General features: G+C 30.5%; 1 protein-coding gene and 1 long non-coding RNA gene across 2 annotated transcripts; both read left to right on the top strand.

The window, feature by feature from the left end:
• Positions 1 to 1,428: 1,428 nt before the first annotated feature.
• LOC123696312 lies at positions 1,429 to 2,708 on the top strand. Its single transcript, XR_006752060.1, has 3 exons — positions 1,429 to 1,469; positions 1,930 to 2,124; positions 2,558 to 2,708. It is a non-coding gene; the product is annotated as an uncharacterized LOC123696312 (long non-coding RNA).
• Positions 2,709 to 3,293: 585 nt separating this feature from the next.
• On the top strand, positions 3,294 to 5,655 carry LOC123696501 (glutathione S-transferase theta-1-like). Its single transcript, XM_045642704.1, has 5 exons — positions 3,294 to 3,514; positions 3,612 to 3,699; positions 3,784 to 3,934; positions 4,296 to 4,476; positions 5,019 to 5,655. The coding sequence occupies exons 1-5, from the start codon at positions 3,403 to 3,405 to the stop codon at positions 5,162 to 5,164; spliced, it is 678 nt and encodes a 225-aa protein (XP_045498660.1). The 5' UTR covers positions 3,294 to 3,402; the 3' UTR covers positions 5,165 to 5,655.
• The last annotated feature ends 11,613 nt before the right edge of the window (positions 5,656 to 17,268 follow it).

The following is a 17,268-nucleotide window of genomic DNA, read 5'->3' as shown; positions in this document are numbered from 1 at the left end:
TTCAAGCCAGAATCATCAAAGAAAAACTGTTTATAGCAGCCTTGCACAAATTTTCTTTACAAAGTTTATTTTTCAAAAGGTATTTTTTTCTGGGTCGTAATCCTCAGTAATTTTACCCTTGATGGGCACATATATTTCTTTTTATTTTACTTTTTGGAAAGCTGAAATACCTAAAACAAAAAATATGAGGTAAGTTAAAAAAGTATAAATTTCAATGTAAAAACGAATAATCTTATAACTACATGTGAGTGCAATACCGATGTCGAGTGTTGTTTCATTACTAGTAAAAATCTTGAAAATGGTGTTCTAAATTTCATCATAATATTGTTATTACAATATATTCTCTTCACTGTCCATAAAAACTCGTCATCATGGTTACCTTACTTGTTAATTTTGTTTATTGAAAACTTGTTGAAAAATGATAAAGTATTAGGAAAATAACAAATTTAACATGAATGCTTTCTAAAATGATGGAAAATTTTACAATTTTTGCCATTGAAATGATTCTAAACAGGTAAATGCAGGAGTATTGAGGAATATTGTAAATAACGTAAATATACACTAGCCTGTGAAATTCTATGCCAGAATTTGGTGTCCAAACACTTCTGCAATTTTGCACAATACAATGCATTCTTTATATTCGGAAAATATTCATTAAATAAGCAACAATATTAACTTAAATATTCGAAGCGACGCAATTTTTTTGACACACATGCCATATTGACAAAGTGAGAGTTGCTACAATTTTATTATGGTGACTACCCATAATCAGGGAGTATCGCTTTTTAATAATTGGTTCAGATACTTAGTTTATTTAGCATAAATAATAATTGTCTCATCCAACAATGCTTCTGAATGACGTTGTTGGCAATTTATCAACAAACTCATGTACAAAAACTAACCTTTTGCACAGAATATTACAGCATACATAGTAGCCTTGGGAAAACTTCGTATTAACAGTGGCAATACCAAGTTAGGTGTGAAAGTGATAAAAAACATGAACTGGGCAATATTTTCTTGTTACACGTCAATGTTCATACCGAAATCTCCAGTGTATTAGATATAAGCTTCTTGTATACAAACAACTGATTATACAAATATCATGCATTTCGATACCGAAATAATAAAACGAATACTGTCTCTTTCTAACTAATGAATATTCTGCTAAGTGAAAATATATGACTATACGTCAGTCAGTGCTAATTCTATACCGTTTGACATTTGAAGTTAGCTCAAATACCTACTGTGGCCGGGCGCCATTTTATGTTCTCGTTATTATGATGTACATGCTCTGTCATTGCTCCGTAGTAAACATTGAAAAATATTGAATATTTTTGTGATTGTGACAAACATTTGTGTCTAAAACATATAGAGTGGTCAAGGACAAATAGTGGCATAATACCAAAGCGCAGTATTGTGGGATGTGGCTCCGGAAAGAATGAAAACTAGAAAAGTTTGTCTTTGCACCGGTATGTATACGTTTTGACTGAAATATTAGTTATTACTTTGCTGATTTACTTATTTTCATGTATATTGAATTGAGGAGTATTCACAGACTATGTTCAGTGTAAAATTGTTACCAAATATAGCTTTATTTTGTATATTTTCGTTCTAGTAAAATAATGAATTTGGGTGCTAGTGATGACTTATAATATCGACATCAGCAAAATGTTCGATGAAGACGTGCGTCTCCCAAGGCTGTGTCATTAATCTTAAGAATAGTTGCTTTGGTGAATACACTTCCAAAATACAAATTAATTTTGACAAGAGCAGCAGAAGGAAAAATAAAACACTTAAATTTACCTAATATGAATTTTAACTTAAGTAAGATTAGGTAATCGCTTTTATAGTAGGTACTTTAAAAATGTATTTATAAATAAGTCAGGTCAGGACTAAAATGATAATAACCTAAAAATTCATTTTTTGAAGGTTACCAAGAAGTGAAAATAGAAAAGGAGAATGGTTAGAAGCAATTGAAACTGAAAATATCAAGCCAAATGTAAAGGATATAATATCATAGTATGTTCCCTACATTTCCCCGAAAGTGCTTTCAATAGAACAATGGATGTGATTAGTCTGCACGATGATGCTATACCAGTATGTCTGCCGCTGCATTCACACAGGGTGAGGTTTTTATCTGTAGACACGTGATGTCTTCCAATTTACTTTTGGTCTTTTTATTTAGATTTAGGGCTGTCATTTATAATCTAACGTTTCTCCTATTTTGAAGGAGGCCTGTGAACAAACTGAGATGGTTTTATATGATTTTTTGAGTACAAACTTGGGTGATATTTGGTTGTTGAAATGTTATTGACTGAGGGATAGTGCAATTTACTTTAAATACATGGGGTGTTTTAAGTTATTTTTCTATTCTTTATAAATTTATATTTATAAAGCATTTCAATGCCATAAAACCAAAAATATAAATTCAAGTTCCGCTATTGTTGATATTAATTTCAAACCATCAGCATTGCCCTTTTAATTAAAATGTATTGCATTTTAGTTTAAATGTAAAGTGAACAATGCTAGTTAATGTAAACTGACATTTCATTTCCAGGTACCAGTTGAGCCTCAAACGAAAATGAACAGAGTGTATCCGAGTGCATTCCAGGCTGCACAAAATAGTTTAGCTCTATAATTTTCTCTATTATTATATATTATTGTTTTTTTTGTCTATTATTTATAAATAAATAAATACAATTACTGTATATTGTGTTGTTCATCGTAATAAAATACTACTATTAGTATATATTATGTTGTTTCATTATATTACATTCCTCAAAACTGAAATTACCAAATTGTAAGTCTACCGTAATCCTTATATCGAAGTCAAAATTGAACTGGATTTATCAAATTATACAGGGTTAGCTATCTTGTCCGGCGAGGTTGCTGGTGTTTTACAAGTAACCCTGTATAGGTGTTACCGTCACGAGCAGCCATCGTCATACCCTATTTTATTAATTGGCATTGTCATTTTTTCCATTTGTAATTTTACTTCTATGTTTTGTACAATAAAGTTAAAATAAATAAAAAAGAGTGTGTGTTTATGTACACGCGTTACAAGTTACGCGCCAAAAGAAGTATAACTTCAAAAAAAATATATTAATATTATTTTTATATCGATAAACATAATAATGTTTATCGATATATTCTCGGCACTAAACACCGCCATGTTTTGTTACAAGCAATATGGCGCCGGCCACACTTTTTTTGTAGGTATGTCACTTCCATGTGATTCCTTATTCATTGCTCTAACACCAAAAGTTGTCTATTGTCATTCAAAATGTCAAAACTTATCATGTTGTTTTGTTGTACTGTTTCAAAGTTTAGGTCTAAGGTCAAAAATTAAGTTTATAACTACAAAAAGTGAAGAATAATCTGTAAATTAGTGCGCAAATTAAAATGGCCCTAAAATTATACTATGACCTCATGTCACAACCTTCTAGGGCTCTATATATTTTATTAAAAACAGCTAAGTATAATTTTGAACCAAAACCAGTGAATCTACGAGGAGGTAATAAAATTGGGGTTATTCCTTACTCCTACTTACGATATACGATACCTATGCGATATTTTTCAATGTTTCTAGTCATAATAATTTGTTTTTTCAGGGGAGCATTTTACGGAAGAATATGCGTCAATAAATAAGTTTAAAAAAGTTCCCGTTATAGACTATAATGGTTTTATATTAACAGAAAGGTAATAAAATAACTACGATATAGTTTTGTCGATCCAAAAAAGACAATTTAATTCCATTATTATAATATTTTCATTAACTTTCAGTATAGGAATCATAAGATTTCTGTCGCGTGAAAACATTATACCAAAGAGCTTATATCCAATTGAATCTAAGGCACAAGCAAGAGTAGATGAATATCTAGAATGGCAACATGTCGGACTCAGGTTACATTGCGCTATGTACTTCCGAGTAAAGGTATAATATATTATTTTCGACTACAAATCTATACTAATAATATAAGGCTAAAGAGTTTGTTTGAACACGCTAATCTCGGGAAGTACTGGTCCGATTTGAAAAATTATTTCGGTGTTAGATAGCCCGTTTATTGAGGAAGGCTATAGGCTATATATCACACTAAGACCAAAAGGAGCGGAGCAATGCGGCCGAAACCGTGGGGCACAGCTATTTCATTTATATGATATGTGTATTTTTTATATCTCATTTTACTTACTAAATGGTTAAAGTAACTAAGCTAAGTTCTCTTTATGATAACAAAAGCAAGCTTGACAATGACTATTTCTGCAACCTTCATAATATAAATAAATACAAATTTCAGTACTTAACACCAATAACAACGGGAGAACCAGCAGATCCCAAGCAATTAGCAGGCTATGAAAGGAGAATGTTCAACGCAATACAAGAGTTTGATACTCTGTGGTTGGGGAAACATGAGTTTGTTACTGGCAACAATATTACTGTGGCTGATTTGTTAGCAGCAGTTGAATTGGAACAACCAAGTATGGGTTTTATTTATATAATATGATAAAGATTGAAATTAGATTGACTTATTTTAATAGCACCTGTGTTGCTATGTAGAATATGCTACAAATCTGTATTGTAATACTATTTATACAATACAGAGAACGAGAAAAGAAGAAATTATTATGTACTAGATTTCCGCCCGCGGCTTCGCTCGCGCAAAGAAAAACCTGCATAGTTCCCATTCCCGTGGGATTTCTGGGATAAAAACTATCCTATGTGTTAATCCAAGTTACCCTCTATATGTGTGCTAAATTTCATTGTAATCAGTTCAGTAGAATTTGCGTGAAAGAGTAACAAACACACACACATCCTCACAAACTTTTGCATTTATAATATTAGTAGGATGTTGATTTTATTATATTGAAAAGAGCAGTTAGTTAAAAATATATAGTATTAGTAAAAAATGAAACAAAATAACACCTCATCTAATAGTCAATAAGTATGCAGTACTAATACCTTTTATTATATCTTTACAATTACAAAGATACAGATAATAAAATATTTTTTTATTTTACAGGAATGGCTGGTTTTGATCCCGCTGAGAAGTTTCCTAACATAGCAGCTTGGTGGCCGAAAGTAAAACAACATTTCAACCCTTATTATGATGAAGCCCATGTTATATTGAACAAAATTGTTAAAAAGAATTTAACTGCTAAATTGTAGACAAAGCATGGTGTATTTATTAGTTAAGTTGACAATAATATATGTTTATTTTTTTTTAAGAAAGTCTTCTTGTCTTTTAAACTTTGTGAAGAGGTTTTTGTTTTTATATCAAATTATTTTTTATTATTATTGTGTTTTTCTATATTAATTATATACATTTTTATTGAGATTTTTTACTGTGATTTTAACGATTTTGATACAATTTTTATGAAAATAATTAATAAGCAGTTGAGTCAATGTGACAATTTTTTTCGCATTTTGTATTAACGAGAATTTTTAATTTACATACTTAGGTATTGAATAATTTCGATAGTATTAATATCTGAACATTCCAAAGTCTAAAAGTAGAAATGAATGCATTGTAAAATTAAAATCGTAATAAAATGCGATTGGTGGAAGGAAGTTTGTAAAATATTGGTAAAAGATAATGGTGCTTGTTTATATCTTTTTAATAGTTAATGGTGTTACTTATATAAATGTGTAATAAATTTTATTTTTATATCACAAAAAAGAACGTGTTTTATTTATATATTTTAATGTTAAATGAATCATTAGGTTAGTACCTACTTAGTACCTACCTAATTTATTCAATGAAAAAAATATCAAATTCAACAAATACACACACCAAAATGCGAACGATTCATTCACAATCAAAACAAATTGTCGAGTTATTTATCTGCTTATCTACTAAAACTGCCTTGCAACAATTCGACAAGAAACTCAAATAAAACCAGAAATCAATCAGGTAATTCGAATCCTAAATATTGGGCAATTTGGCAATGCTTAAAAAATATTTTCAAAGAATTTTTAGCCACTATTAGATATTATCTAGACATATCACTATTATTCTATGTTATCTGTGCTTATTCATATAGTTATTGTTTCTGATATAGACTAATAATTATTATTATTAGCTGTAATATTCGTATTTGAGAATTAAGTATAAGAAAATAAGTGGGATGTTTTTCCAGGGCCGTATTCTATAAGAAGGGCAATTATTTAGTACCTACCCACGCAAGCATTAAGGGAAAATTGTTATGACTATCAAACGAAAAAGATAATTTTCCATTCTTGTAAATTGTTATGTCTAAGAACTTAGGAGTATTAAACTGGGTATAATAAATATATAATACCTAAGGTTCTTATTAAACGTAGCAATGGAAAAATAACAATTTTTTCTCAATAAGATCGCATGGTATACCTAGGTAGGCACATAATCATGTAGATTCAACAAAGAATAGGATCGACTATATTCTGATGTCATAAATGTGAATTCAAAGCTAATTAATTAATCTAAGAAGCATTTAAGGCACATAAAGGTCGAATATACGGTATATATGATAATATGGTCGAAAATACTATGTAGGTTTCTTCAAATTGACAAAGTTTTTACAAACTACTTAGGTATGCTTTTAATATTATAGATATACCTATCTACTTACATGTTATACTATGGGTTAGCAACAACAAAACTCGAATAAGAAAAATGTTTCAGCTGATATAAGCCGTAGCTAAAAATAATTTCCGTACCTAGTTAAGGTCTGGTAGAGCTATATAAAAATCCATACTATAATATTATAAATGCGAAAGTAACTCTGTCTGTCTGTCTGTTACTCAATCACGCCTAAACTACTGAACCAATTTTCATGAAATTTGGTATGGAGATATTTGATACCCGAGAAAGGACATAGGATAGGTTTTATCCCGGAAATCCTACGGGAACAAATTTTCTTTGAAAACGCACGCGAAGCCGTGGGCGGAAAGCTAGTAATATATTATAAATGCGAAAGTAACTCTGTCTGTCTGTCTGTTACTCAATCACGTCTAAACTACTGAACCAATTTTCATGAAATTTGGTATGGAGATATTTGATACCCGAGAAAGGACATAGGCTACTTTTCATCCCGGGAAAATGACGCAATTCCGGAAATTCCACGGGAACGGGAACTATGCGGGTTTTTCTTTGACTGCGAGGGCGAAGCCGCGGGCGAAAAACTAGTATTCCATAAAGCTTGTTATGAACTAGCCAATTAGCGATATTAGGTACCTGATGGTAAACCGGTAATCCTTAAATCAATACACCCTAAAATAGATCAAATGAAGTAATATTTGAAAACCATTTGCAATGTGAGGTTATTATTTTTCCTAAAAATGTTATAATTTATAAACATTCTGATAGGTAGGAAGATGTTTGTAGAAACTTCTATAAATGTGGGTGAGGGGCATGAAATTTCAATAAGGTATTAGCTAAAAATGAGCCGTTCATATTTAATACTAGATTTCCGCCCACGGCTTCTCCCGCGTTTGCAAAGGAAAACCCGCATAGTTCACGTTCCCGTGGGATTTCCGGGATAAAAACTATCCTATGTGTTAATCCAAGTTACCCTCTATATGTGTGCTAAATTTCATTGTAATCGGTTCAGTAGTTTTTACGTGAAAGAGTAACAAACATCCATACATACATACAAACTTTCGCATTTATAATATTAGTAGGATTTAATTTAAGTAGATAAGTGTAATTACGTGTAATTCGAAACTTCATGAAACTACGCACTTTATAAATTGTAATAAAAATGTCTGAAGAGATACAAAATCAGTAACTATTAATCAGTTAGTAGGTAGTTACTAATCAAAAACTATTAGATTAATTTTAAATCCATATTTATCGACCTATTTATACTGATAATATTACAATATGAGGGTAGATTACTTATACAAGATACGAGAAATGAACTTCATCAATCGTAATAGGTTCGAGCTATTCAATTTGGCCGCCCTATTAGCCTAGTACCTGCAATGGATATCGACTATCGCAATTAAAATGAGGGTACTGGGTACCTAAATACCTATAGGTATTATACCTACCTCTACGTGCATTGACAAATCATCAACGGTTCTTTGTTTTGTTCCTATAAGTTTTTTTATAAGCATACAAATTACAAATAATTAAATGAACGGAAAGGAACTCTCTTGTACTTACCTATGAATTGATTTGAATTTTGAATTTGAATTTCTGTATTAATTTATTACCCGTAATAATAATTATGTACCTATGGATTTCGACGCAAATAAATAGGTAGGTTATGACTTATGGTAGATACCTATTTATTTGCGTCTTAATTAATTATTAGATAATTAATTAAATTCTCCATAGTGAATGTTAGAGTTCCATGAATTTGAATTTTGTCCTGTACATGCATTCTGCATAAACAATGCCTGTTCTAATTTGTGTATTACAAATTCCGTAATAAAGTGTGTAAGTATTATTCACGTAGGTATACAGGGATAAATACACCCACATCCATGATCCAATTATCCTGGACGGACAATCACGATACCTAATTGATACAAGGTAATAGTATTATGGGTAGGTATATCTGACCCAGTTGTCATTACAATATTCAAAGCTGGTTATGAAACACCCACATATTTTGGAGCGTAATTAGAATATGCCTATTTCGTTTTGTCCTGTTTTACAGAAGAAATAAATGTTAATTAGGAACTACAGATAATATTATAGCAAAGGAAAAAAGGAATTGTTTTTTCAAATTGCAACAGTCGTTAATTTTGAGGTTAGGTAGGTAATATGTAGAGTTTTGAAAATTTAAATTTAAATTAGTAAATCAATTTAATTAAATGATTTTAGTAAGACAGACACACAGACAGAGACACAAATTCACAGTTGTTTTAACAAAGCGAACGCTTGGATAAAATATATATATACTTTTTAGTGCATCATGACGAAAATTTTATTTTTTTAATTTATCAGTATCTATGCTAGATATATATAATTACCTACTACTTAGTATTATGTACTTCACAACATAAGATTTATCTACTTACGCATAAATTTGATTGTTGATGATACTAAAATAGAAGATTGTATTGAAAAAAAAAATAAAAAGCTTTCCAAATGGTATTAGGAAAGTCCGCAAATCAGTCGGAACTTAATTTTCATAGATTTATATACCTATATTATAGACCATAGATTTATGTACCTACCTGGGTACCTACGCCTTTAAAATTAACGCCTTACTTATTTAGGTTTGTAGCAAGTTCCTACTCAGATTTTGAAGACCTCGGATCAAAATAACTTATCATGTATATAAGGAGAATATCTAATATAGATAAGCTGAAGAAATATTTTATATCCCTAAATAACACCTAATGATCCCTCCATGAATAACTTTCGATTAATAAAAGATTTGCTAAATTTACCCTCAGCAACGACGGCTCTGACGATAATTCTAATAAAATGATCATACGAAACAATCCTCTAATTAAATTACAGATAGAAATGATTGAATCATTTTCCTGTATTCGTTCAGAAAGTAAGTAGGTAGGTAACACAAATGCGGTCGCTGCTAACTATTTTGCCGTAGGTATTTCATGAAAGCCGCTGATGTTATGTCATTTTTAAAAAATCTAGGTCAAGTTTAGTGTCCATTTATTTATTTTTACAGTCAATTAAACGTATATAATAACTAGAACAAGCAAAGAAAAGGAAGCTCTCATTATATTTCGATTATATGCTGAAAAGTACTAACAAAATACACGTGTAAAATGGAAGTAGTAAAGCGTAAGTGCTAAGCCGAATCGATTAATTTCTAGGAAAGATAAATTCCAAAAAATATAATTTCCGTCGGGTGGGATAAGGGGCGTTCGGTGGGTGGGGCTTGTGAGAGGGCGTGGCCCGCCCTCCTTCATTGTGTGAGCTTTGTAAAATTCCCAGAAATCGGACTGATATTTGTATAGAACGTATTATTATGTATGTTATGCATATCGATTTTGTAATTTATTTGTAAAAGGATTTATCATAGATTAAAGCGCAATATTGATCAGACATTTTAGGTAATGAACATATATTTGTATGCCACAAAATATCTCTAAATGAATTTTATATAATAAATAAAAATATTATTAAAGGAAGAATTTACAAAGGAAAAATAATTGCGTAAATTGGGAGACGTTGGATAACCTTACAATTAAAAAATATTAGTTATTATTTCTTTATGTATTTTATAGAAAGTAATAATAATGTAATAAAGTTATTGAATATTCTTAGTTCAAAGTTAAAACTATCTCCAAGTACATTATAATAAAATAAATAAATATTTTATTCAAATTCATATTTATAAAGATCCAAGTTTTTCCGGCTCGAAGGATCAATACAATGTTCCGAGTGTCTTATACATTCAATTTGACCTTGACCTATCATTGGATAACTTTTTGTTAATGTAATATTTTATTTATATATATTTGAATTAAATTTATGTTAATATAAAAGTATTTTACATATAATAAAAGATAACGACCGACAGAAGTAATATTTTTTAACAATATAATTTTTCCTAAATAATTAGTTTTTTTAAATGGTCGGTTATTAATAAATAAGTGGCTAATTTTGGAAGAAAAAACTAGTCTAATACTCAAAATAAACTTTTTAAAGGTTAAACGTAATTTAAACGCAAAATATGTTGTGAAATATCCGCGATAGTTGTTAGTTTTTATAATCTTTGTAAATTCGATGGGTGGAAGGGGTGTAGGGGTGGTTTCCTCCCCAAAAGTTGGAGTGCAACACAGCTACAGGTTGGGGGGGTGCTCTTGCGTCATACCACCCCCCGGGTGGATGCACCTATATAAGAGCGCCGCGCTTTGGCCCTCCGTCAGTCCTGGACTAGTCGCCGAAGAGTTATCACTGAAATCAAAAAGAAACTCTGCTAGTCTGCCTCTTGCTCATTTTAACTAGAGTCAGTGCTTTCATTATTTCTGAATTTTCATCAGATTTTTCTGATTTTCCTCAGTATTTCGGAAAATTCTCTTTCCATTTTAAATTTTTGCGCTCCTTTTTCTGCCGATTTTTTAGCGGCAAACCTCCGATTTTTGTGGCGAATTATTTAAATTTAATATTGTTTTTGTCCATTAAAATTCCAATTTTCCCGGTTCTTCAGGATTTGGTAAGTATTACTTTATTTTCATTTTTAGCGTTATTTTCATTAATATTTTCAATTGTTTAATTTTGTTTTTGTAAAATTTATTTTTGTTCAGAGCGTTTTTTGAAGGAAAAATTAAATTATTCTGTTTATTCCATTTTTTGTCTTATAACATTTGAAATATATAATTTTCTTTTAATATTTTGTTGCACTTGTTCTTTATGCATAAAAATTTTCTTGCAGAAATTTTGTAACAAAATTATGATTTCTTCTATTTTTGTGAAACTTTCATAGTTTTAAATTGTACTTTATGTATTTTAATTTAATTTCGTACCTTAATTTTTTTAAACTTTTTTCTCTAATTTAAAATTTGTTCGTGTAAAAATATACTGGGCAAGCGCGTTTTCTAAAAAAAATTGCAAAAGTTTATACGCATAAACATGTTTACGAAAGTTAAGCCGATTCAACTAAAAGCAACAGGTCAAACGCGGTAAGGCGTGTCGGTCGCCACGCCCACCACGTCGTGAAGTATCAGTTTGAACTGTAGGTTATTTTCAATATTTACCGCCGAAAATTGTAAAAAGCTCTCTAAAAAATACTAAATTTTTTATTTTATATGATATTTAATATCTAATTCTTCTTAAATTTTTTATGGTACAAAAAATTAGGTACCTACGTTACATTTTGTGTCAAGAACAAAGAAGAAATTAGTAAAATTCTGCTTTAATATTTCATGCTAATAAACTTACGTTGCATTCCAGGACGTAAAATAGAAAATAGAAAATTATTAAAATTTATAGGTACCTATTTAACTTATCTCTATTTCTAAAAAAGTGCGATGATTTTTTTCGCGCTTTCCGCTACGTTGAATTCTAATTTATTATATTTTGACAAAAATTCTGCCTCAGAAAAAATATATTGAATAGAGCAAATTATAAAAAGCAATATCATTAATTATTATTATCCTGTTATTAATTTTAATATCTTTAAAGATGAAATGAAATAAAATGAAGGCTTTTACGATCTTCTGCTGTAATTTTCCATTTGAAATATCTATGCGAAATGTTGACTTAGTTTTTATATACCGGTTCTCCCTTTTCATTATGTAATCTTCCCCCCTCCCCCTTACATAATTAGGTCAAATACCTACCTATCTATTCCCCCACCCCACAACACCCACTGACCTTAAAAAAAATCATTGCGAAATATATTCGCCAAGTTTTAATATGTTGGTCCCCCCTCCCCCCTTGAGTGATGTGTTCCTCCCCCTCCCCCTTGAGTAAGTCGATTGATCTACCTACCTACCCTACCCCCTCACACCCTTTGACCTTTGGTGGGTTGAAAAAATCTAAGCGAAATATTCGCTAGGTTTTAATTTGTTGGTCCCCCCTCCCCCCTTGCTTGTTATGTCCCTCCCCCTCCTCCTTACATAAGTTGATCATATACCTACCAAGTTTCTCCTCCACGCCCCCCACCCGCTGCTGATTAGCAAGCGTCGAACAGGATGATAATCATATTTATTTTGGTATCAATATTTAATTGAAATCAAATCAATACATTCATTTCTTGCGCGTTCATATTTTTTTACATTTCCAAAAAAAAAAAAAACTTAATTGTCCACTCCCCCCTCCCCCCTCCCCTCTTTGAGTTTCTTTCTAATTTATAATATAACAATATTTATAATATTTATAAATACTAATACTTATAATTTAACTACTAATAATTACTACTAATAGATATTTATAATTTAATAAATTTTAATTCGAGCAATTTTCATTTTTTTTAGATCGCAAATCAATTATCAGCGTATACCAAATACTAATTAGGTATTGTGGATTTGCGTAGCCAGTTGGCTTCGTATTGAAAGAACGGTTTCGAAGCGGTTGCTAGCAATTGAGTTGCTATCTGAGTCTATAGATAATAAACGCATGCGTATGCGCAGGAATAGGCCATAAATACAGGTGTTATTAAATAATTTTTCCAATTTATCAAGCAATTTTAATATTAGTCATTTTTTCCTTTTTACTTTCGAAATTATAGCTAACAAGTATAGATAATATTACCTACTCATTTACCTATTCACTTCATGCGGTTAACAGTACGCGTTTATATATTTAGGCTCTTACCTATATTATATCAATAGTTTAGGATTTTTTTAGTATTTCAAATCAATTGATTGAATTTGAATTAAGCATACCTATTACATGCGCGGGCGCATGCTCTTAACTTAGATTCAGGATGCGAATAACTTTATCATTTAATGAAACTTTAATTCGCCAGTAAATTTATTGATACGAACTTTAATATTCAAATGTTGACAGTAACTATGCTGCCAGATAAAAAACAAAACTTTACTTATGTTTTTTAAATAACTGATACGCTTCTGATACGATACAAATTTAAATATCGATCGGCGATTTAATTCTGGCCAATAACATCAGACTTGAACTTTACTTTCTAAAAAACGGATTTATTTAATTCAGAGAGAGAAACTAAGGATTGAATATTTTCGTGCATTTTATAATTAGGTGAAAAATATTTCGGTCATTTTATAAAACAAGGATTAATCTCCCTCAATCTTAAACAGAGTTAACCAAGATGCCCAAGCTGCCGATCACCTTCAGCTACATGAACAAGTTCGCCTGCTTCTACTACCAGATCGTCGTTTCCTACATCTTCATCACCATCATCAAGCGGCACATCACCTACTTCATGTGCCAGTACGTGACTGACAACTTCTATGATCATTTCGAGCAACCAGAATGCGTCAAATACAAACCGATTTAAGGTGGGTAGTTTTGAAAAAACATTTTTTTTTTGTTTTTTATTTAAAAGACTTCTTAAGGGGGCATATACAATTAATTGGATAGAATTAATCAACACCTACTTATTTTTTTTTATTTACAGGTACAATGGAAGGCGTGAATCCCGTTCCATCAAGATAGCAAGGTACGTCTGCATGCATCTTTTCAATACTCTCCGGATCTGCAAATGGCGGTTTTAAATTTACTTTAAATTAAGAGCATCTTCATACAGCGATCTTAAATCCATCTTAAATTAAGTTTTTCGTCTATAAATATCTCAATTGGAGTTAACAGGTTCATAAATATTAGTTATACTTAGTTCAAAAATAGTTCAAAAATAAATCACGGCTACAATGTGTGCGTGTAAAACAATACCTTATGTATATGTAAATAAACGTCAAATTGCTCTGTTTCTGAACGCATCTATAGTATTGATACTTCTCTTATTACATCTACCGATCACAAACTATGGTACAAATATGCCAAAAATAATAGTAATTCGAAAAAAAGGTATAATTTCACAGATACAAAGTGCTGACGAATTTGGGCTAGACGATATTATGTTTGGGGACTTGGATACGGAATAAATTGTCTGGAGCATTTTTATTTATATGTATATTATGTATATGCAACGCTTTTTTCTTTGCACAAGTGTATCTAATAATCTAAGTATAATGTTTTTAATTTTCTAATTATTTATGTGTACAATTTTTTCTACTGGCTTTCTAGGTAAATTGATCACAATTACAAAAATAATGAAACGTTTCCCAAAAAATTATAATTTTGATGAGACTAAAATATATTGCGTGCGCTCGCGCACGGTTGTCTATACTTAAAAAAAACGACGATCTGAATTTACATATAAAAATAAACTTATTACCTACTTAAATTTAACTTTTCATACGTAACTAGGAACGAAAAACTTTCTAATCTTTCGTAAAAATAATCTATGTGCACTAGCGAATTTCTACGATACATCAAATTTTGTAAAAATTATACTCACTGGGATCGGGAGTAGCCATTTGAAAAAAAAGAAGTAAGTCTTCAAGCTCATAACTGAAAAAAAAAACAAAATAAAAATAAAATGTGTGGTTTTAACCTTGCTAATTTTTGAAAAGTATTGAAATAAAATAGATTTTACCTACCTTCGAAATTCAAATTACAAACAAATTCAAATTGATTTTATTAGTTTGCAATATAATTCAGCAGTTTTATTTAAAAATCCTTATATATTAATTATTATTATTAGTATATATTATTATTTATTATTTATATTATTGCTGATACAAAAAGAAATATCAACACGATAAATTAAATCGCCTTTAAATACTGACCTTTTGTCATTAATTTTCAATACTTCTTCATCTTAATATTTCGAAGCGTTAATAAGTATAAATTTATAAAGAATAGAAAAAATTCGATCACAAGGCGGGACTCGAACCCACATCCTTTCGCCCCATTCCGGGGCGGATGCCTGACCAACTCGGCCACTCGTGACCCGCCAGAGCAATTTATTCTATTCTTTTAGTTTTATGTGTCTAAGGGACACACCGTGCGCCAACTATTGAGATGATTAACAACCATCTCAACCAAAATGAAGCACTTTTCAGACTTATTATCGCTATTGTATTAACAATATTGTATTCACAAGTCTGTTTCAAATTAACTCTTTTAATAGTAAGTACGATGAAGATGAAGTAAGCGAATATCTATTCATATCAATATATAATCAAATATCTCTTTGTAAATATGTATCTAATCAAGTCCGTTAACTAAGATGTAAATATATAATAGGATGCCACTGAATTTACTAGTTACATTAGGTACCGACTTCACACTGTATAATATATTATAGTATCTTAAATATTATAGTCTTGACCAATGTAAGAGTTTCCTTTTGAAGTCAGTTAAAAATTTTAGTCTCAGAGACCGCACTTTATTTCCTTACTTACTTACGAAAAAGAGTGTATATTCATTAAGATTATATGAAAAATCGGAATGGTGCTGACTAAGTAAGGTGTCTACATGTAAAATTTTAAATATAGTGTTGACTGTCGAACGTACAGAATCTATTCGAAATTTTATTTTGGTAAAAAACATTTTACTTATTCTTTATTGTTTATTTCAAAATATCTATTTTCACATTTCTTCTTTGGTTTATGTCTATCCTAGCGATTGCATCATTACGTCTTCTTTGGTTTATGTCTATCCTAGCGATTGCCTCATTTCATAAAGTATGTTAATTCTCAAACGTCGTGCTTTATTAATCGAATCAATTTTAAATTGAATCAAAAGAGCAGGAAAACTTTGTGCCTTATCGCAATGTTCTAGTAACTCGGAACATAAGTAATAATAGGTATACCATCTCTAAAATTTGAAATTAAGAAAGAGACAGCTACTTGACCATTGTGAAATAGGCACAAACTTGGCACAAATGATTACTTTAAAACGCAACGTGTTAACGAATTTTTTTTTTATTTGCGAATATCAATTCTAAAAATATTACTGAAGTTATAGAGACCGCTAAAAAAACTTTGTTTTGCAAATGCTTGTCCATTCCAAAGCCGATCATTGAGGTTATTTTTGTTTATTTTAACGTGACTCAAGAGGTCACTATAGTGAGACATACCCAGTGGATAGTGGTAGTATTCTTTAAGCAAGTGAAACTTGTTATTGTTATGAATTTTTAAAGAATAACCAAAATGACATCGCGAGGCGGGATTCGAATCCGCGTCTTTCGTCATTCCGGGGCGACGCGAACGCCTGACCTAACTCGGCCAAACGTGATCCCGTCAGAGCATCGAATTTACCTATCTACTCTTTCAGTTTTATATGTCTAATTCTTTAAAAATTATATTTATAAAGCATTTGATTGTCATACAACCAAATTCACTTGTTATTGTGTTAAAAACATAATGAAGAGAATTTTAATTTAATGTCTTCCTTTTTTATCGTTATATTTTATAATTCAAATTAGGTAATTTAGACCGAAATATTAGTAAGTTGTAGATATAAAAAGTAGGTAAATTATAAGACATTCTTTCAAAATTCTAAATTAAACGTTAGTACAATTAAAAATCGTTAAATTATAAGTCGAGCAAGACCGTGTAAAACACAATGTTAGGTCAAGTTGGGTTCGGGAAATCGGGTACATTATTAGAAAATATAAATATTTTATTATTGAAACGTTAAACAGTTTAGTCATTTATCATTTGGCTTTTCAAACTGGAGAGGTATCTCTTGTTATACAATTTTGCGATACGCGCGGGACCTATTATTGTAGTGTGAACATATTATAGATTATTAGGTATCTAATGTTAATACTTGACAAATATTTAATCTTTTTGCTCATCTTTAATTTTTGCTA

Source organism: Colias croceus, chromosome 12 (assembly GCF_905220415.1).
Source record: "Colias croceus chromosome 12, ilColCroc2.1".
NCBI classification, from domain to species: domain Eukaryota; kingdom Metazoa; phylum Arthropoda; class Insecta; order Lepidoptera; family Pieridae; genus Colias; species Colias croceus.
Note: the sequence above shows the minus strand (reverse complement) of the source record. Positions and strands in the feature narration are given on the sequence as shown.

Excerpts from the sequence above, each read along its gene's own strand:
- LOC123696501 (XM_045642704.1), top strand. The coding sequence starts at position 3,403 with ATGGCCCTAAAATTATACTATGACCTCATGTCACAACCTTCTAGGGCT. Across the intron at positions 3,700-3,783 it reads GGTTTTATATTAACAGAAAG|TATAGGAATCATAAGATTTC; the intron begins GTAATAAAATAA and ends ATTAACTTTCAG. Across the intron at positions 3,935-4,295 it reads CTATGTACTTCCGAGTAAAG|TACTTAACACCAATAACAAC; the intron begins GTATAATATATT and ends TACAAATTTCAG.